Consider the following 22,425-nt stretch of genomic DNA (forward strand, 5'->3'; position numbering starts at 1 on the left):
TCCACTGCGCAGGCTCAAAGGGTTAATGACCTTTCCCAAATCTTCGCTCGCGAAGACTGGCCATTATTATTATTATTATTAAAGCACTTGATGTAGCTGAAAGCCAGAGCTGCATTCAACCAGTCTGCATGTGCTCTGTTAATTTCTTGATCCAAGCATTTGCAGATACTGAACTGCTCCCAAGTGCTTGCAGCTGCAGCAGTTAAACTCTACTCAGCATAATAAATTTGTGTCTCGCTGGACACTGGCACTGTCATTTGATCACAGCTAAGTCTTCTCTTTAGCAGCAGAACCCAAGCACCAAGCAGCCACCAGACAGATGCTTAACTTTAAGTCTGTGTTTCAGTTGGTTAAAAAAAACCAAAACAAACCAGAAACAAAACACAACCAGAGTCACCTAAAAGAACACTCTGCAGGATTGCAACTAATTTGTACATGACTGAAAGGAAAAGATACTTCACTAGCCAAGGGCTTCTGTATTCAGTAAAGCATGTACAGCTCCAGGCAACAACAGGGAATACAACACAAACTCAAAGTGCATTGACTAGTTCAAACTGGCATATCAGTAAGGACAGAGGCTATTATAGCAAGCATGACCCGTTGAAGATGTGAGTTGCCCTCAAGTACACACAAACTAACAATGGAGATTTTATGTTCTTTCTGAAAAAAATCAGTTCCTTCAGTTAAAAATAAGATTTAAAGCTGTATGAAAGGAAGGAGTTTAGGACCAGACAGGAAGGAACCAGATTCTATGCATGGAGGGTAACATTGACTCCAGAATGGTTCAGAGTCAATACCCAAACAACTTGGAGGGGGAGGTAGGAAGTTTCTCTTTCCCCATTAAATAAATTGGGACAGGCCTGCAGAGGAAGAAACATAGAATCAATAAGGTCTCCAAGATCATCAAGTCCAGTGTTAACATGGCACTGCCTCAAAATAAAATCAGCCTTAGGACGTGTTACAAGCTGACTTCCAAAACTGATTAACTGATATCCAGAACAGAAAAACCTCAAACACCTAAATCCAAGGCAGGATTTCAGAGCCAAGGCTTCTCAGTGGCTGCAGTGCTGAAGGCCAAGCCTTCCTTGCAAAAATGTCCTACAGAAGATATGATTATAATTTGATTTTGCCTTGCAGTACCCTGTGTCTCAGATACATTATTTATCTAGTATCTTCCCATACTGTAATACAGCTGTAAGACAGTGTGGATGGCAAAACCCAAATATAGCTCTCAATTTTATTTTTTAACAAGTCTTATCACAGCCATCCCTCTTCAAGACTGATTTACTCTCACAGATGGTGCTACTAAAGGTCCACTACAGCTCTAACTAATGTGTTTTCCTTCCTTTCTCCCTTCCAAGGATAAAATATGAGCCACTGAAACACCACAGCCCATCCCCAGCTCCTCTTACAGCGTTGCAGCCCTGTGCTTTCTCCAAGGATCTGCAGCACCAGAGCCTTGCTGTCATAGGAAAAAACCAAAATTTGGTTGTTTTTCCCACAACCAAGACCTTGGATTAAAGTGGCAGCCGCAGAACAGACTGGATCTTCACAAAGAAACAAATGCAGACAGTGAAAAACCACCACCTAAAGATGGGAAGATGGAGAGAAACATTTTGTGAGCCAAGACACCAGCCTTTTATTGGAGGAGCTAGACTGATGCCATGCAAAGGAGCTGCAGGCAAATATGTGTACTCCAGCAGGTTTCAGAGATGAAAATCCTGAATCCTGAAATCCTGAATCAGAACAGCAAATAGGTTTCTTTTAGAAAGAATTAGTACTTTTAAAGGGAGCAGAGATAAATGTCAATTGCATCATAAAATTTCCTAAGTCCACAAACTGACAATCAATCCCAAAAATTAGATAATACAGAAACACGTAAGAAACAGCATCACCATGTTCTTGAGCATACCAGAATCTGCTCAGAGGATCAGCACCTCCTCATGGACAAATTCTGTGGCACTCACTAGTCACTGTAATTTTGCTCATGACTCAGCTGTGGGAAGCAGAGAAGTTAAATGATGGAGCTTAACCATCTACCCCTAATTACAGCCCAACTGTTACATCTGAGGGCTTATAGCACACACCATGTAAAATTAAAATCTAGATATAATTATTCAACATGAGCTGAAAACAAAGCTATTTTGGGGCCTTTGGGAGTATATGAAGAATTTAGGGGCTGGTATTCACACTATTTGAAGAAAGTGTGAAACTGAGTGTTGAAAACAGCTCAAACACATAAAAAGAGAAGCAGAGGCCCCTTCTTAGGCATTTGTAAATTAAGACATAACTATATAGGGAAAAAGGATAGCCAAACTTTAACTGTTGAGCACAGTCCAAAGTTTCTGCATAAAGACAACTAAATGCTGACATAAGTTGCTACAACATAAAACACGGTAATTGATATCACTCCTCAGATTTCTGGCATGGCCCTAGCACAGGTACCCAACATGTTAAATATCTGGGTTCCATAACAATCTTATAAAGCCACCTGCAAATGCAACCACTTCTCTCCACAAAGCTCACTTGCTGCATAAAGGCATTTCTACACCTGGCACCTGCTTAAGTTAAGGGCTGTCAGGGACACTACTGTGCAGTCTCTCCTGCCTTCACAGCTTTGTACAGGCTCTGTACAGGCAAAGAAAAAAGGGATTCAGTGTAAAAGCTGGGAAAGATAAATCCATTAGAAGTGTATTTACAAGAAACTAGTGCTAAGACTTACGTAAGGAGGAAAAAGGGGAGGACAATCACAGCTGAAAAAATTATATATGCTTTAGTTTGGAATGTATTTTATAGTTTTGCTTGTGAATGTCATAATTCTAAGTCATGACTACAAAATTAGTCTCATTGCTGACATACGTAGGAAGTTTGCTTTTACAATTCACATAACTCCTCATAACTTCCCGGAGAAAATGTTCAAGTTACTAGAGGGTAGATATATTAGATATTTAGCACAAGATAAATATGCTCACAGAAACTAACAATCTGAACTTGAAATATTGTAGCTAATTCAAGGCATGATTTCCTTAGCCTCATTAAGTGTTTAATGCTAATCTCTTTTTTTTTTTATGCAGAATAGAGTATTTCAATTGGAAGGGACCTTCGATGATCATCTAGTTCAACTCCCTGACGGTTTCAGTCTGACCAAAAGTCAATGCATTTTGGGGATGCTGGTTGACAGCTGGTCCAATATGAGCCAGCAGTGTGCCCAGGTGGCCAGGAAGGCCAATGGCATCTTGGCCTGTATGAAGAATAGCGTAGCCAGCAGGTCTAGGGCAGTGATCAACCCCCTGTACTCGGCACTGGTGAGGCCAAACCTCGAGTGCAGTGTTCAATTCTGGTGCCCTTACTCTAAAAATGACATTTGGTGCTGGAGTGTGTCCAGAGAAGGGCAACAAGGCTTATGAAGGGTCTAGAAAACATGTCTTATGGGGAACAGCTGAGGGAGCTGGGTTTGTTTAGTCTCGAGGAGGCTCAGGGGGATCTCATCGCTCTCTACAAGTACCTGAAAGGAGGTTGTAGTGAGGTGAGGGCTGATCTCTTCTACTGTGCCTGCAGTGAGAGAACAAGAGAAATAGCCTTAAGATGAGACAGGGGAGATTCAGATTAGATATTAGGAAAAATATTTTCACTGTTGGTGTGGTCAGGTATTGGATTAGGTTGTCCAGGGAGGTGGTGGAGGCATCACCCCAGAGGTGTTTAAGAAGTGTCTGGATCTGGCACTAGGTGATGTGCTTTAGTGGTTTAGGGGTTACAGTGGTAGTGCTGGGTTGATGGTTGGACTGGATGATCTTAAAGGTCTCTTCCAACCTTGATTATTCTATGACTCTCTGATTCTATATCTAGCTCACATGTCTGATAGTTGGTACTCCTCATCAGTGTCTACGTGGATCCCAAAGAAGTCCTGCACAAAAATGAAACAACTGCTTTGGCCTGGAAGAAGTCTTCAGAAGTGACAGTAAGGCAAAAAACCCCAAACAAACAAAAAACCCCCAAACCAACCGACGCACCAAAAAACTCCCCAAACCTACAAACAAAAGCAACTCCAAAACACTTTTTCAAATCCCAACTCTGAGACATTAGGAGCCACACAGCTTCAGATTTCACTTACAATTGGAAACAGCTAACACATCAATTTAATTCCCTCACAGCATTGCAATGCCAACTGTATCTGAAATGATAACACTGGATAGTACTGTAAGCTGGCAAGACTTCGGCTTGCACTCAAAGCTGCTATCAAAAAACACTACAACTGAGCTAAGCTTTAAAGCCATCTCCCCCGTTTAATTTTAAGCAGCACTGTCTCAGAGAGCTAAATTATTTATTCTAAGCCAGCACTCCCTTATACATACAAAACCACACCACAAAATATGTTCTGTAAACAACGCTAACAATTCTTCCACACATGGTCCATTCGTGCCCTTACTGAGGACTCCAGCCATGCAGGAGTCATGGTCTCCTCTTTCAATAATTATGATTCTACAATTTAAAAAGAGAGACTCAACCTTACAGGTTGGTTTTTTTTTTTCAAGGAGAAGGAAGAGATTTCTCTTTTTACCAATGACTATTAAATCAGAATCATATTTTGATAATTTCCTTACAAAATTTTAATCCATACTTACCAAAATCATCACTGTCGTCTTCCATGTTGTCAACCCTAAGATTCCACATAACATTGCCTACAACATCAAAAACATCAAGAAGTGAACAACTGTTCATGAAATGCCATTTACTTGTTTTTTTATTACTGTTCTGATGAATGGTACTTTGGAACACTACAACAACATTGGGAAGATATGAAGATGCACTTTAAAGCAGAGAATAACAACCTGTGCTTATGAGGTTTTTCATTCCTAAAAACATCCTGTGAAATAACACAACCAAATTTTAAACTATTCTTTTCTTATTTTTTTCCTCCCAGAAAACATCCATGGGGACAAGTAGTATTTCAGCAACTCTGACCTCCACAATTGCCTAAAATAATTATATTCAGCCAGTTGAGCACTTGTTCTCTGCAGCATGGCCAAGCAAATCTAAAAACTGGCTCTGTGTCTCCACCTTGTGTCGCCACTCCAGCACTTCATGAAGTGCCTACCTCTTTCTTCCATTGCGCTGATCTGGCCCTCTTCTGACCATTCTGGTGAACTAAAACAATGAACCCTACCAAAACCAGCGAAGAGCAGCAGCACTATCTCCCTAAAATGACTTGCTGTTTAATCAGATTAATGCCAGTGTCAGCATGAGGAAAGAATAGAAGTAAAAGCACATCTTTCTGCAACAGCACTTGTTAGACCAAACTTGCTGAATCACAGAACTGAACCCCACGACTTTCTTTATCAAAGATACCGATACTTCTATTTTCCATGTGCAATTTTAAAACATTTTAAAAGTGTAAGCATGGTTCTGTGTACAGAGTTCAAAGAAAGTCCAGAGCTTATATACTTAAACTTATACATATACTTAAACTTCTTTTAACCTAGAGTAAAGAAAAAAAAAAAAAAGATGAAAGATCACAAGAGAGATACCTAAAATACCCATTTGGATGGCCTGGATTTCTCCCCGCTGCCCAAGGACTGTGTGATCCCCAAACCACAGATCATGGAGCATGTTTTCACAGGTGGTGAACAACACTGGCAATGTAATTTAAATGGGGGATAGGCTGATGCTCTTCACACTAGCAGCAGGAGCTGAGCGTCCCAGCCACAGAACACAACTTGCTCATTGCTCGAGGGCTTAGAAACTGTGACCAGTCACCCTGATCCTTCTACTCTTGTTGATTTCTGCTTACCACTGCCGAGCTTCTGCAACACAAACTATTATATATATTCTGTATTTAAAAAGCTATGGTTTAAAGCAGAGTTCAACACGAGAAGGAATAACTTCTCTCAGGACTCTTTACAAAACTGTATCAAGCCCATCCATTTTTTTCCCCCCTGCAACATTGCTGTTTTCTCTGTCACGAGAGGAAAGGTGCAACGCATAAAATCAATACACAACACAGTGCAATAAAGCAATATATAACATCTACATACACAGTGACTTTCGAAAATCCTGTTTCTAATTGCGTAAAATAACTTGGGAGGGGGGCAAAAATGCACGTCAGGAAATAAACCCCCTATCTGGGGTCAAGCTGACACCCTGGCTAAAGTGTCAGCGAAAGCATTACCTGCACCCTATTTCCAAGCGGGCGCTGAGGAGCGGGACCGGCGGCCGCTCTGCTCCGCAGGTGCTCCGCAGGTGCTCCGCAGGTGCCCCGCACGCCCCGCCGGACCTGCAGCTGCTACTTACCAAGGAGCCGGCCCAGGTGGAGCACGCGTTCTTCATCTGCCCGGCTCTGCTGAGCCACACCACCGCGCTCAGCGCCACCAGGGCGTTGCCCAAGCCGACCTGCAGCAGCGCCAGCCCGAGCAGCGAGACGGCGGGCAGCGCGCCCGGGGGGCATGGGCATGGGCGACCGCGCTGCAGCTCGTCTGGGCGGAGCGGCGGCGGCGGGAGAGCGGCGGCCCCGGTGGACAGCGAGCCCTGAGCTGGCCGGGGTAGCGAGGCGAAGCTGTGCGGGGCGCCGCGGGACTCCGGCATCCCCGCCGGCAGCGACATGGTGGGCTGCCACCGCTCTCCCCGGGCTGCTGCGGGCTCGGTCTGGGCCGGGCGGGGCCGTGCCAGCCCCCTCGGACGCCCGCTTCCTGCGGCTCCGCTCCGCTCGGGTAGCGCCGGCCCCGGCAGTGCCCTCACCGCCGGGCGGAGCCGGGACCACCCCCGCAAGGTGCCTCTCCGCAGCTCCGCCGCCGCTCCCCGGACTATCCCGGCCCCGTAGCCATCGCTGCCCTCCCGTCCCGGCTCACCCTGCTAATGATGATGCTGCTGCTGCAGAAGCTCTGCAACAGCCTCGGAGGGTTTTAACACTTCCCTTGTTACCACGCTCCCTCCCGCACTTCCTCCCTTCCCCTTTTATCCCTGGTCACTGTTACTACCGAGAACTGTGCCTGAAGTTTTAAAATAACTCTTCTTGGGAGGAGGGAGGGGGAAGCCACTGGATTGCATTTCGCGTCGCTGGCGCCCTTCCCGACGAGGAGGTTTGCCAGACAGCACGACGTGTGTCTCGCATGTGCGCGAGTGTGCCTGGGTGCTTGCCGATGCGATGTGCCTGGGACAAGATAAAGGCAGAGAAATCTGTACCCGGCGGAGTTTCATTTTTTTCCACCCCGCAATCCCTCAGTCCCGTGTTTTCCCTGGGAAAATCTTGCCATGACCGTGGTCTGTCCTTCTTCGATTGATGCTCTCGAAGGAAGGAGGCTCAGGAATTTACTTCAACCGTGTGTTCTGCTCTCCAGCTCAGCCAAAGAAATTTTATACCTGTTGGGCTTGTCTGGACATGAATTCTAAAAATGGTCTCAGCTATAAAAAAAATATAGCTTTTACTACTTCAGGAAAATAAGGCACTTTAAAAAATGTTATTGGCTCAAATGATAGCCCTCACTTGTCTGCTGAAAAAGGTGCAGATCCAGCACTTGTGAAAAGATTTTCAAAATCCGTTACAATAACAAATAAGGCCTTACACAAAGAAAGAAAAATATTTGACATTGGAGAGGCCATTTTTGGAGTTACATCTTTGATACATCTCTGTTGAGATAGACATATATATATATATAAACCAAAAGATTCAGGATTTAAAGCACCCCTTACCAAGAAAGAAATCACCTACCACTCTGGACCACTGTCTTGCAATCAAGCCCTCACAAATCAACAATAATGCCAGGGTTTATGGACCAGGGTTTGAAGTAATAGATTTTAACACTCAAGACTGCATAAGAGAGTGGCCCTTACATTTGCTTTTATGCCCTTCCCAGTCTTCAAATCAGCCATTTATTAGTAAACATGTAACCTTAACCATATATGTGAGACTGAACACTATCATATACATGCTACCTTACATGAGAATTTCTATGAATTTGTCTTTTATTCTGTTAAATGAAAATAGAACTGCAGATACTGTAAAAACGCTGAAAGCTCACTAATACCAGGTCACTGGAAAAGGCTATGTCCATATATTTCAGGGCTTCAGAGGAGGTGTCCCAATCTTAGCTTGCCAAATCCACAAAACACAGCCAAAGATAAAAAGTGCTCCATCGTAGGACAGATTTCAGCCCTATCCAACTGGCAGTTTACTGTAACAAATGAAAACAGGGTTTCTCTACTTTATCTAGTAAATGGAATTTTGCAAAACTTGACTTCTATTTCCAATTTTTTCAAGTATGCTGTTCTTAACTTTCAAAAACACAAGCTGGAAAAAAACCCCAAACACTTATATCAGAAAAAAAAGTTGCTTTCAGTCTAAATTATCAAGGTGTTATATTGTATTTATCCCTTAGCCTGTATTGATACCATAAGTTGCCCTGACCCAGGTGCAACATCTTGCACTTGGCCTTGTTAAACCTCATGAGATGCCCATGGGCCCACTTCTCGAGTTTGTCCAGGTTCCTCTGGATGGCATCCTGTCCCTCAGGTCCATCAGCTGCACCACATGAATCAATGTCATCTGCAAACTTGATAAGCATGCACTCAATTCTGCTCTCTGCCATTGGTGAAGATCTTAAAAGTACTAGTCCCATTACAGTACTAGTCCCTAAAGGACACCACTCATCACTGACCTCCACCCAGACACTGAGTCATTGCCCACTACTCTATGGATGTGACAATCCAGCCAATTCTTCATCCACCAAACAGTATCAAAACTGTATCTCTCCAATGTAGATGGAAAAATGCTGTGGGGGACCATGACAAAGGCCTTACAGAAGTCTAGATAGATGACATCTCTTGGAAGAGACACACGGCCAGATGCAAGCCATCCAGGATATATCCTTGAGGATGTCAAGGGTAATTTCTTGTTATACAGACACTGGACAGGCCATCACAGTGGGTGATGCGCAGTTCACTGTGCACTGACAAGGAAGAACTGATTGGGGTGAGGATAATCAGTTATGGATTTTGATGTAGTGGAGGTCAAGTTTCTGAGTCAAGGGAGGGTGGCAGGACTGACAGAGCACAGATAGCAGATTTTGGCTTATTCAGGCAAGTAAGATTTCATGGGACTGAACTTTGAAGGGCAAAGGAGTCAGACTATAAAGGAGAGCATCCTCCTTGCAATAAGGAAGAACAAAGGGAACAAAGGGAACATATAAGAAGGCAGATGCCCAGGTGAAAAAAACAGCCAACAAAGCAGTAAATCAGAGGTGGATCACCAGGAGAAAATTGAGAAACATTGCCTGGGCATACAGGGGTAGTGTCAAAGAGGCTGGTGCTCAGGTGGAATTCAGTTTTACAAAAGATGTCAAGGGAAAAAAGAAGAGTTTCTACTACTGTCAGCAGTAAAAAGCTGACCAAGGACAACTTGGACCTGTTTTAGAATGGGGCAGGAGACACAGAGGCAATGGACACACATAAGGGAATAGTGCTCACTATCATCACCAGCAAGGTCTGCCAGGCCTCTGCACCTAGTGATAGGACACAGGGAGAGATGAGTTACCAGTAGGTGATGAAGACTGAAAAAAGGATGTATTTCAAATATTTGATCCACACAAGTGACTGAGACATGATAGGCTGTACATGAAGACGCTGAAGGAGATGGCTGATCACAAGCCATCAGCTCAGAGCCAGTGGATACTGAAAGAGGCTCCCAATGACTGGAGAAATGCAAATGTCACACCCATCTTCCAAAAGTGTTTAAACTAATCTGAGGAACTACAGGCTAGTCAGCATCACATCAGTCCCTGAGAATATGGTGCCAGGAATGTTCTTTGTCTGGGTGCATGAAGAAGACAGTGACTGGAAACTGTCAGCACAGATTTATTTAAGATAAATCATGCCTGACCAACATGATCATTTTCTATGGTAAAATGACTGGATTTGTCGATGAGGGAAGTGCAGTGGATGCCATTTATTTCCTCATCAACAAGGCTTTTCACACCATCTCTACACCATTCATGTATTGAGGTTAGGATAGTACAGTGTGAATGGGACAGCAACTACATAGGTAGAAAACTGGCAGACAAATTGTTCTCACTCAGGAGGTCATGGTCCATGAGCCACATCATATCTGGAGGTCTGTTTCCAGAGTGTTCTGCAGGGGTCTGTAATGGGGCCTGCCCTGTTCTGGATCTCAGAAAAGTGGATGGGGGTCACTCTCATCAAGTCTGGAGATGACAACAAATTGTGAGCAATTAGCTGACATGAGGGAAGGCAGGGCTGCTATTCAGAGGTACCTGGACAAGTGTGACGGACCAACTAATAGGGACCTGACAAAATTCAGCAAGGACAAGCATGAAGTCTTACACTGGAAAGGCAGACTCTGCAGTGACACAGCTGGCCAGCTCTGGATGCTGGTGGGCAGCAGACTGAAACAGTCAGCCACATGTGTGGGTGGCACAACAAGGGTCAGCTGTGCCTGGGATGGTGTGGGCCTGAGAGCCAAATGTCACTTCTCCTTAGCACTCCTTAGACAACACACATGTACTGTGCTTAGTTTGTCCTTCCATGCCATTCCCCTCACAACCCCCACCCCCCTCACTCTGTGCAGTAAGGATGCTGATAAAAAGGAACAAGGATCCTCATAGTGATGTGTGGTGGGAGCATGAGAGGCAACAGCCATAAGTTAAAAACAGAGCAATAAATACAACTTATAAGGAGAGTCTCTTTCCCTGTGATAGTAGCTCAGCTGTGGAACAAGGACTAGAAAAACGGTGTCCTTTCCATCTTTAGAGATTTTCAAGTCCTGATTCACTAAAGCCCTTAATGACTTGGTCTGAGCACAGAGGTGGCCCTGTTCTTGGTAGGAGATTGAAATGGAAACCTCCTGCAGTCCTTGCCATGAGCACTGAACTGAAGTTGTATCCTTTGGCATAAAGGCTACTTTTACAATCCAGATCTAGAATACCCTGACTTATTGCTTCCAGCTTTGAGCAATACTCATCAAAAAACCACATGAAGTTAAACAACTTATGTTCATCACTTGGTTACTTCACCTACATTTATCCTGGAAAAAAAATCAGCCACAGAAGTGAGAGTGTAGCTATATAAGTAATCACAACTTGGAACTTATGTATCATCATTCCTAGTGTTGATACAAGCTAAAATACCACCTGGTTAACAATGGAAAGTGACTGACTGCATGGAAAAGCATTTCTTTCCCCTACTTTTTAACTGTTAAAGATTTGGTTTTCATTCCTGCTTTTTCACTCCCTTTGTCTTCTCTGTACTTTTACTTTCATCTCAAGATGCTTATTGACTGAAACCTCAGCATTCTTGTCACTTGGAAACACAACTGGGTTGTTCATCTGTGCCTCTCTGGTGAGGTCCTACCCATGTAGAAAAGCACTGAAAAAAGAACTTCCTACATGTTTCACAAACTGAGATTTTCATCCTCCAATCATATATCTCAACTAATTTGGACTTCGAGACATATAACCAGGCAAGCTTTAAAAACATATTTGTGCTAAATAGTTTGGAAGAGAGCAAATGTCATTTTAGTGTCCAAACCTGTTTCCAGTTATAAGTATTTAGAAGTAGCTAGGAAGAAGATAGCAAACTATGCTTTACCTATTCCCCATTAAGTGGTTTTATACACCCCTCCAAACATTCAGCAGTGTTTGCTGATAAAATGACAAACTCCATGGCATCAGAACTCATCTGCTGTGGCATCTCCTAAACTCTTAGCATTAGTGCTTAAATATCAGTAGCACTTCTCATAACTAAAAACAAACATTTGAAGGGGCCAAAGTATAGGACATTATGTGCTAGTGCTGTTTTCTTTACTTATTTTAGAGCAAGTAACCTGTAACCTGCAGAGGGACACCTGTAACAAAGATCCTTTGTTGGCCTAGTATTTCTGAAGAAAATTTAAAAGGCTTGTCTACTTGTCCACTTTTTTGTAGAGGTTATATTTTTACTCTTTGTAATTTGGCAGATATAATTCTGAGAATTTCATTTCCCAGCAGCACTTTCACATGAATGAAATAAAATGGAGGGATTCATCAGCTTCCAAGTCCCCTTCTGGCATTTGTGTAACTAACTGTATCCTTCTTAGGAAGCATCCCAATCTGTGCAATGATGATTGCAGTTACTTTTCTATCTCAGAACATCATTCAAGAGTTCCTTGAAGTAAGCAGAGACACACTGTCACACACCTGCTCAGAAGCCAGCAGAAATGTTTGTAAAACACTTTCCATACGATTATTTCCTATGTAAATATAAGTACAAAATCCTCCTCCCCCCAAATTATCTAAGATACTTGAGCATTAGATTTAACACACAACTCATTGTGTATATACTTATATATAAATAGCTGTAAGAGTTGCAAATAAATGGAAATAATACATACCTTAAGTGGGAAAACTTCATACTTAGGCTTGAAAATATATACACCTAAGAAAAAACAGAGTTATAAGAAATAACCTCATTTGTCTTGATAGGAAGAAGTATATTGTTGCTCACACAATTGCTCCAAGTGAACTATTGGAATATCTAGGTGGGGAAAGCAGAACACTTCTTCCATTCCTGCTTTTATATTAAAGTGAAATTATTTAAGATTTATACTGATCTGCTCCCCTTTATCACTCTCTACAGATTGCTGTTGGTTCATGACATAACTTGACTCTTTAATGTTATTCTTTACTCTCGTTTATACTGGGTTATTTCAAAAATACTTGCTCTAACAGAGGAAGAAGTATTTCTAATACAACCACGGTTAGTAATTCTATGTATTTGCAGTCATTAGACTCACTTGTCAGCTGGTGCTGTTTGTGTCATCATGCCTAAGTGTAAGTATAGTGTAAGAAGTGTAGTAAAAATCAACTTTTGTATTTTTAATTGTGAGAGTCCATGACAGTGGTGTTTATTTATCCTTAAATGTATGAAAACACACATGTTCAAATTCAGTAAAAAACTAATTTTCCTGCTATCCAAAAATTTGAAATTTCATTAAATAAAAAGCTAATATCAAAAGAAATCTTACAGCTGTGAGATAATTTTCTATAATTATTTTTGTGGGGTTTTTTTTCCTCTAAACACTGCATCCAAGAAGGAGTTTGTCCACTTTACTCATATGCAGACAATATTGACCTCTATCAAATCATAATGGTCCTACAGTTGTTCCTTCTTTGTTTATTTAAAGCACTGTCTGTAAGACCCTGTTTATTTTTTAAAACTAACCACAAAACAATAAATTTACAAAATACTTTTTAATTAATGCAGTTTTATAGTTTAAAGTGTCTGAACAGACAGCACAGTCTTTTTTTGTTATCACCCATCATAGGCCCAGCTATCCAGAAGGATGCCACACTAGAACACTGTTCTCTGAAACCTTGATTTTAGAGATAAATTTTAGAGAATGATTTTATGTGATCATTGGTTTTAAAAAGCAATCCCTCTAACAGTTTCCAAAAGCTGAGATACTATCCTGTATCAACATGCTGAAGTATCAAAAAAGAAAGTTAGAAGTCACATGTAAAGACCTTGTGTTATATTTGAAAAAGTTCTGCAAGCCTACACTTCAAGAATCTGCTCTGAAGATCTTCTAAATCAGTTTGAAATATTTAGATGTTTTACACAAAGTTCAATAGGGAGAACATATTAGCAACTTTTCAAATTACTAGTTATATCCTGTTTTCAACATTGTGACTTCGCTGGATCTCTGCTGAGGATTGCATTGCAAAGTAGTAAACATAAAGGTATTAAGTTATTAGACCAGGAAAGCTGGATCCTAGTTCAGAAAAAAATCAAAACAAAGCAAAACACATGAATACAGAACACCAAGTGTTTTGCAGGACCACATTCAGGACAAGAGACTCAAAGTTTCTGAAATGTGGAAATATAAAAACTCAAGCAAGCAGCAAAATCAGGAGTGTATTTCCCTAAGCAGTAAAACATCCTATTGAATACCTTCAAAGTTGTTTTTTATGCTATATTAGCAACGTACCATGACATAGTAATGATAGTAACGATATTTATCTGCAAGATGTGTGTGATGGCAATACAGGATTTTGATTGCTAAGAGTTTTCTGCAGAAGATTGACTGCATGTCAAACTTGATGGATTTATTATTAACTACATACGAGGCCAGCACTCTAAGTAAACCTTTGTGCTGGTTTTGTCTGGGTTAGATTAAATTTTTTTCACAGTGGCTAGTATGGGGCGATGTTTTGGATTGGTGCTGAACACAGGGTTGATAATACAGACATATTTTTGTTATTGCTGATTAGTACTTACGCAGAGCCAAGGTCTTTCCTGCTCCTCATACTGCCCCAGCATCAAGTGGGCTGGGGGTGCACAAGGAGCTGGGAGGGGACTGTGTGAGCCAACACAGGCAGGAAGCCTGAACAACTACAAACCACAGCTGAAATGCAGAGAGTAAATTTATTTCATTACCTCGCTAACTGGAGGATCCCGAAGCAACACCTGGGCAGAGACACACAAGCAGGAACACCAGCACCGTTAGGCTCAGCCCATCCTGAAGGGCAGCGAGTCTGCGGTTTGCAGCAATTTATCCAAGGCCCAGGATGTGTTCTCCCTTGTGCTCTTTAGGATCTCTGACTTTGGATCTCTCTCCCAAGACAGGGAGCTCAAGCCTGTCCGTGAGAGTGCCTCCAAGACTGTAAACACCCATGTTATCTCTACATAGAGATTCTACTTCTCAAAACAGACAGAGGATAAACAGCAGTAGGCATAATAGGTGGGGTTTCCTACACTGCTGTTTTTCAGACCTCGGCATTCCCAGCTGCAAGGTCATTTTAGTGTATCTGCCATCCTCCTTGTCATTGTCCTGCTTTCAAACCCTTCCTCCCAACATTCCAGCCCCTCGCTCAAGAGACCGCTCGTGCTGGGTTTGGAAGTGTAGGACAGGGTAATTTGCAGAGGCACTTTATGAAGCATATAGGAAGAAAGGAATAAACATATAATGGTCTAAGACAAATGTCCCCGTCCTCTCAACAGGGAATTAAACCACCCAGCAAACAAGGCACCACATATAAGTTGCCTCATATAGTCAATGTATGAAGTCCTGTCAATGTCAAATATTCCTCTCATTGCAGCTGATTCAGCAGCCATGTTGGAGCAGCACGTGCCGACAAACTCAGAGCAGTGTACGTGGTTTTGAGACAGGAGGTAGCTCATCAGCAACTGACTGGTAAGGTTCTCAAGTGTAGTGCACTTACTTCCACATTCAGGACAAAAATTGCCTTTGATGTCCAATTTAAACCTTAGTGAAGGCATACTCCAGGTGCTCTATGTTCTAAACATCTACAAAGCATGACAAGCCAACCTGTGACAAGGAAGGAAAATAGGAGTGTCATCGCCTTCCAGTAACACATATGCTGTTGCTCCAGCTCCTTAAGCTAAAATGACTCCAGGTCTTGTAACCTGGGGGGTGATTGCACACACAGATTGAAGAGGTTTGGTTTGCACTTTTTCAGACTGAAAAATCTGATGGTGGGTTCATGGCACCACTAGATAAGGCCCAGGTATTTGTTGAACATACAAGAACTTGAGAATTTGATATTAACAGAGGATGTAACATAAGGGGAGAAGTTGGAGTAGAGAACCATACTGCACTGTCAGGCATTATTACATGCATTTTCATATCTAGACTAGCAAGCTGTGGTCCCACCACACAATCCATTGGTAGACACAATTCCATTTCCCCTGTAGACTTTTGAGGATGGTCTTGTACAGGGCTAAGGGTTGGACTCGATGATCCTTGTGGGTCCATTCCAACTCAGCCTATTCTGTGATTCTGTAGTTAATATTTTGGCAGAGACATGATCTGGAAGAACCTCAATCCTCACAATGTTTTGTACTGCAGATGACGTGATATGATCACAGAGTGTTTGGCTGTGAATATTCCAATTGTTTAACAAAAAAACTGCTTTAGTGAGGTGTACTCCAATGCTGTAAAGTTTTAGTACTAGTTGACTTTTTCAATTATCCCTTCAACGTCCTAATCTTTCTTTCAATCCTGCCTGGGATGGTGGGCAATGTGGAATAGCCACTCTATTCCCAGGCTTTGAGCCCAGTTTTGGACATTACGTGCACTAAAGTGTGTTCCTTGGTCACTCTGTATTTGACGAGGAGGTCTGTACTGATGAAGTTGTTCTAATGCTTCAGTCATGCTGTGTTGGTTGGCATTTGGTGGGTTTAGAAAAGACCAATCCTGACACTGTATCCATGGCAGTGAATACATATCACCATGTAACTAAGGACCAATTTAACTAACCTGCCACAGTCAAAGGCCACTGACCTTCCAGGGCGTATGTAATTCCCTTAAATGCAGCTGTGTACAAATAGTACAGTTATGTGCAAATGTCTTACATGCATGTAATGGCAAAGGGGTTTGGTTGTGCGTAATATCCCAGGTTCGTGCAGTATGAGCTGATTGATGTCCACAAACTACACGTGCATTTGTAGCTTGTGCTTGTACCTCAGCAGAGGTTGTATCATTTACTTCCCTAACATTTTGTGACTCAAGCCAGTCATCTTTCTGATGGGCTGAGACACATCTTACTTTTAAGGGATGTTCTTGTACATGTTGCTGAATTTGTTGCCGCCCATATAGGGTATTTCTGTACATGCCAATCTTCCTGGGTCCAGCAAAGTAACCACATTGTTAGGCTTTTATATACAACTCAATTGCCAAAGTATGAGTAATGTGCCTGCCCTTCCAAGATGGCAAGGGATGCTGCAACAAATTCAGTTCACTGTACACCCATTTGCCTTAGTATGATTCCTGGAACTGAACATATACATCTGCTCTCCATCATCTGTGTCCAGTGGCTGTGCATGTAGCACTCCCATCTGCAAACTAGGCACCATTCCTGTGCTCTTCTGTTAACCTGTCACAAAGGAGCACTTCCTCCACAGGAGATGCAGGGAGCTCTCCGGGGAGAGAAGGTTCTACTGACATGGGCGTTATTAAAGGGCATAGTTCCCAGAAGAGTGGCATGTGAAGTGGTTACATGCAGTTTTCCGGTAAAAATTGTTGCATTAAATAATGTTTGTTTCTAATATGTGGCTGCCTGGGCCACTCCCATGTGAGCACTGACAGAATTATCAGTTACATACCGATTAATGGGGGTGGGGGTGTGTACTGTCACACTACCTTGCCCTGTGATTCTTTCAGTTTCTTGCAATCACAGAATCACAGAAAATGCAGAATTGGAAGGGACCCACAAGGAGCATTGAGTCCAACTCTTAACCCTTCACAAGACCCTCCCCAAGAGTCACACCATGTGCCCAAGATATTGTCCAAACACTTGGTGCTGTGACCACTTCTCTGGGGACCCTCTTCCACTGCCCAGTCATCCTCTGGGTGAAGAACTTCTTTCTAATATCCAACCTAAACCTCCCCTGACACAACTTCAGGCCATTCCCTCAGGTCCTGTCACTGGAAGGAGAAGAGATCAGTGCTCGCCCTTCTCTTCCCCTCACGAGGAAGTTGCAATGATGTCCCCCCTCAGTCTCCTCTTCTCTAGGCTGAACACACCAAGTGACCTCAGCTGCTCCTCCCTCATATGGCTTTCCCTCAAGGCCCTTCACCCCCATGGCCCTCCTTTGGATGCTCTCTAATAGTTTAGTATCTTTTTTACATTGCAGTGCCCAAAACTGTGCACAATATTCAAGGTGAGGCCACATGAGTGCAGAGCACAGCAGGACAATCACCTCCCTCAGCCAGTTGACGATGCTTTGCCTGATGCCCCCCCGGACACAGTTGGCCCTCCTGGCTGCCAGGTCACTGCTGACTCTTATTCAACTTGCCATCAACCAGGACACCCAGGTCCCTTTCTGCTTTCCGGTATCTCATTCCCAGTCTGTACAAACATCCAGGATTGTCCCATTCCAGGTGGAAAATCTGACACTTTCCCGTGTTGAACTTCCTATGGTTGGTGATTGGTCAGTTTTCTGATTTGTCAAGGTCTTTCTGCAGGGCCTCCCTACCTTGAAGGGAGTGAACAGCTCCTCCCAGTTCTATGTCATCTGGAAACTTGCTTAGTATCCCTTCCAGTCCTGCATCCAAGTCATTTATGAAGATGCCGAAGAGCACTGGGCCAAGGATGGAGCCCTGTGGAACCCCACTAGTGACAGGTCACCAGTCTGATGTTACCCCAGTTATTATTACCCTCTGTGCTTGACCCATGAGCCAATTGCTCACCCACCACATGATGTGTTTATCCAGCTCTGGACTGGACATTTTGTCCTGGAGGATCCTGTGAGAGACAGTATCAAAAGTTTTACTGAAATCCAAAAGGATTAGATTAACTGGCTTCTCCTGATCAATTGTGTGGGTTACCTTGTCATAAAAGGAAATAAGGTTTGATAAGCAGGACTTTCCTCTCCTGAAGCTGTGCTGGCTGTGACCAATGACTGCATTGTCTTTCAGGTGTTTTTCAATACTTTCCAGAAAATTCTTCTCTATAACTTTATACTAGGCACTGAAGTGAGACTGACAGGCCTGTAGTTTTCAGGGTCCTCCTTCTTGTCATTTTTGAGAATCAGGACAGCTTCCAGTCAGCTGGGACCTCTCTGGATTCCCAAGACCACTCAAAAATCATTGAGAATGGTTTCACAAAGACATCAGCCAGATCTTTGAGAATTCTGGGATGAATCCCATCAGGCCCCATGGATTCGCAGGGATTCAGCTGGATCAGGAGATCCTGCACAATTTCAGGGTTGACTGGGAGTTGATCATTCTCGCATGGTCCCTCAGCTTAGGGCACTGAGACCCCCTTGATCTGTCATCTGTGTTAAAGACAGAGGCAAAGAAAGTGTTAAATACCTCTGCCTTGTCTCTGTCCCTGTTTGGGAGGTGACCATCCTCATCTTGTAATGAGACAACAATATTTCTATGCTGTCTATTGCCATTACTATATTTGAAAAAAACTCTTTTTATTGTTCCCCACATTTCTGGCCAGCTGCAACTCCAGCTGAGCTTTGACTGCATGAATTTTCTCCCTACAGCAGCAAGTAGCATCTCTGTGTTCTTCTCATGTCTCTTGACCTTGTTTGCAGTGGGCATACGCCTTCCTTTTTAGCCTTATTTCCAAGAGAAGATCTCTGCTCAGCCAAGCTGGTCTTCTGCCTCAGCTGCTTGACTTCCAACATTTGGGAATTGCCTGCTCCTGTGCCCTTAGGAGTCGTTTGAAAAGTGACCAGCACTGATGGAGCTGCAAAAACATTTTTCCAGGGGACCTTACTTACTAATTCCCTTAGCAGCCTGAATTCTGCTCTCCTCATGTCCAGAGTTGAGGTTTTGGTGGCACTTTTCCTCCTGTCAACAGAAAATTTAAACTCGATCACTTCATGGTCACTGTGGCCAAGACAGCCACCAGCCTCCACTTCACTCACAAGATCCCCTCTGTTGACAAGCAGCAGATCAAGGAGGGCATCTTTCCGAGCTGGGTCCTTTAGGACCTATTCCATAAAGCTGTCATCCAGGTCTTTTAGGAATCTTCTGGCCCAGGTTGTACCAGCTGTGTGATGCTCTCCATTAATTTCTGGAAAGTTGAAGTCCCCCATGAGGACGAGGGCAGTTGATTTGGAACTGTCCCTTAGTTCCTCAAAGAATAATTCTGTCTATCATCATCCTGGCTGAGAGGTCTATGGCAGAATCCCACAATATAGCTGCATTATTTGTTCGCCCCTTGATTCTTACTCAGAGGCTCCCAACTGTGACACTGCCAACTGTGGGCTCCAAACATTCTAACCCTGCTATTACATACAGTGACACCCCTCTGTCTCTTCTGATCAAACTACACCTAGAATTTGTTTTCAATCCAGGTATAATGTGTAGCAGAGCCTTGTAATGCTTTAGATCAAAATCCTACAGGTTCTTTCTGATTTTTTGGCCCAGCTGTGTGTCACAACCCCATGAGACTACATCATCTAGAATTATTACTTCTGTTTCAAAACAATATCCTTGCTTAGGAGTGTGCAGTTGGGCATGTTCAATCAAAGCATTTTTGCAGGCATCAAAGGTTGCTGCCATTCTTTTTGCTGCTTGGTCCATTGGCAAACAACTTTCTTCTTAGTCAGTTTCTGCAGAGAGCACATTACAGGGACACAGCTGGGAAAGCTCACCCCTGCTGACCAAATATATGTTCTACACCATATGACATCATGGTTGGTGTATGAAGTAGGGAGAAGAAGGTAGGGGAGAAAGTTTGGAGTGATGGCATTTGTCTTCCCAAGTTAGTTACCCTGCTTTCCTGGAGTTGGCTGAATATCTGCCTGCCGATGGGTAGTGGTGAATGAATTCCTTAATTTGCTTTGTTTGTGTGCTTTTGCTTTCCCTGTTAAACTTTCTTTATCTCAACTCACGGGTTTTCGAGCTTTTACCCTTTCAATTCTCTCCTTCATCCTGCTGGGGGAGAGTGAGCAAGTGGTTGGATGGCTCTTGGTTACTGGCTTGAGTTAAACCACAACAATCCCCAACAAATACAGACACACCAGGCACACTCCATTGTTTCATGCTTCTGGTGTATTTTTAAAACAGGAGACAAGAACTCATCAGCAGATTCATCAGCTGTGCCTGGGTGAGCATAATGTCATAATGAGATAACTAACCGGGTTCAAAAGGGAGTAGAAAATCTCATTGACAGTTCTAGGGGCATGAAGGGTCCCCAGCATTATTTTTGAGCTGCAATGGCTTTGCAGAAGTATCACCCAGGAGAAATCTGCAGCAACTTCATCCAAATATCTAGTTCCTGCCACAGTGATGCTACAACAGCACAATCATAGTGCATAATTTTTTAATGCTACTCTCCTTAAAGAAGGTAAAGAAAGAAGGTAAAGAAATGCAAACAGTAAAGCATAATATCTATCTGTATCTTCAAGTTCAACTGTTAAGGAAGCTTATTTGATTAGTACCATCAGAGGTTTCAGGCAACATGTTTCGGTTCATCATGCTTCTTCAGTTTTCAGCTCATAGTTCATTAGGACAGAAGACTTCGCTCTAGATCTCCCATTCCAAAACAGGAACACAGTATTTTCAAAAGCAAATTTCTCCACAAAGTAATGAGCACCCTCTTGTGTTCACGGTGAGCAGAGGCCATGGCCTTGTCATGTTGGAAGCTGTGTTTCAGCCGGCATCATGTAATCCATATGGCTCTTCTACACCTAGAGAACAACTTGCTGCTCTCCCCAGTTGGCTACACACAACTCTGAGTAGACATTGAGCAAACGGATTCAAAAGAGTATGAGAAACAACTATAATGCTGAAGACACTCATTAAGGGATACATGTATGACTCATTCATCATGATGGAAAAGATAGAATTTTGGGCTGGTGCAGTCTTGATTGCTATGAAGAATAATGAAAGCATCTAAAGACAACAGTGCAGGGCTTAATTAAGATATGTGGAAATGAATATTTATTTTCCTTTTCCTGCTTTGATAGATGAATTTCACTTAACCCCCTGTGGTTTCTGTGAAATCTAGTCTGCTCTGAAGGGCTGCTAGTATTCCAGTATCTGAGACTGCGTATTCTAGTTCTTCACTGCGTGCATACAAAAGATTAGAGGTACTGTTGGGTTTTTTTGGAGGCAGTAGTAAGTTGTCATGCTATACATGACGGCCTTAGTTGCATACGCTTCTGCTAGTGCTCCTTTACCCTTTCTGATCGTGGCTGTCTTCTTCATGTAGTTTACCTTGCAAAATCCCTGCTTTTTCACTTCTAAAAGTTTCTCTCTTTCTTAAATGTATAACCTGTCTACCAAGAAGGCCACTGGACAGTTCCTAAGGATCAGTCAAGGGCTCAGCTGAGGAGTGTCTTCAATGAAGCAATCCCTTCATGAGACTGTAGCTTTTCACGGAGCATCACGCCCACGATTTACTTTTGTCAGAGCAAATCTGCTCTGAGAGAGTGCTGTGATCAGCCACAGAGCTCTGGTTATCCCTACAAAGTGGTGTTTGGATGCAGAGAACTTGTGCTCTGAAGCCCCAGTGCCATGTACCCTGGAAAGGACACTACTCTTTCAGTCTCATGGCATGTCATGACTGGCTGGCAGGACCACTCCCCCCTCAACCTGTTTTCCCAGAAACTCTTCTGACCAGGGGGCTGCTAGGCCCCTCCTGTCCCTTTGGCAGTAGAGAATGGCAATGCAGGGAGCAACACAGCAATTCCATCTGGGCACAGGCACCAGCAGCCTCGATTTGGCATGTTCTCCTTTGCAAATGCAATCCTCCCCCTTCAGGCTTTTCCAGAAACTCCTCCATTGTTGCAGTTGCAGCAGGAATTCCTGTGGGAGGAGCACTGGCAATAGCGTCCCGGGGCTCCAGGTGGCCTTGGCTCATGGTGGGGTGAAGGGTCAGGGAAAGACACCAGGAGAAGGTAGAGAAAGCAGCACCCAGAGACTTTGTAAGGGAAATAGCAATATATTTCCTTTCT

The 22,425-nt window shown here is 43.2% G+C and overlaps 1 protein-coding gene across 4 annotated transcripts in view; it reads right to left on the reverse strand.

The window, feature by feature from the left end:
* Window positions 1-6,899, reverse strand: part of FAM189A2 (family with sequence similarity 189 member A2) — a 29,545-nt gene extending 22,646 nt beyond the window's left edge. For 3 of the 4 annotated variants that reach the window (XM_017807351.1, XM_017807350.1, XM_017807352.1), the window contains exons 1-2: window positions 6,289-6,371; window positions 4,623-4,679 (exon numbers count right to left, since the gene is read on the reverse strand). In XM_017807351.1, the coding sequence (XP_017662840.1) occupies window positions 4,623-4,679; window positions 6,289-6,324 (93 nt within the window). In that variant the 5' untranslated portion in view covers window positions 6,325-6,371. Of the gene's footprint in view, window positions 1-4,622; window positions 4,680-6,288; window positions 6,372-6,842 lie in introns of those variants that run through there. The other variant, XM_017807353.1, reaches the window with a different exon arrangement.
* Window positions 6,900-22,425: the final 15,526 nt, after the last annotated feature.

The sequence above is a fragment of the Lepidothrix coronata genome, unplaced genomic scaffold (genome assembly GCF_001604755.1).
Source record: "Lepidothrix coronata isolate B3197 unplaced genomic scaffold, Lepidothrix_coronata-1.0 Scaffold18, whole genome shotgun sequence".
In the NCBI taxonomy this organism is placed as follows: domain Eukaryota; kingdom Metazoa; phylum Chordata; class Aves; order Passeriformes; family Pipridae; genus Lepidothrix; species Lepidothrix coronata.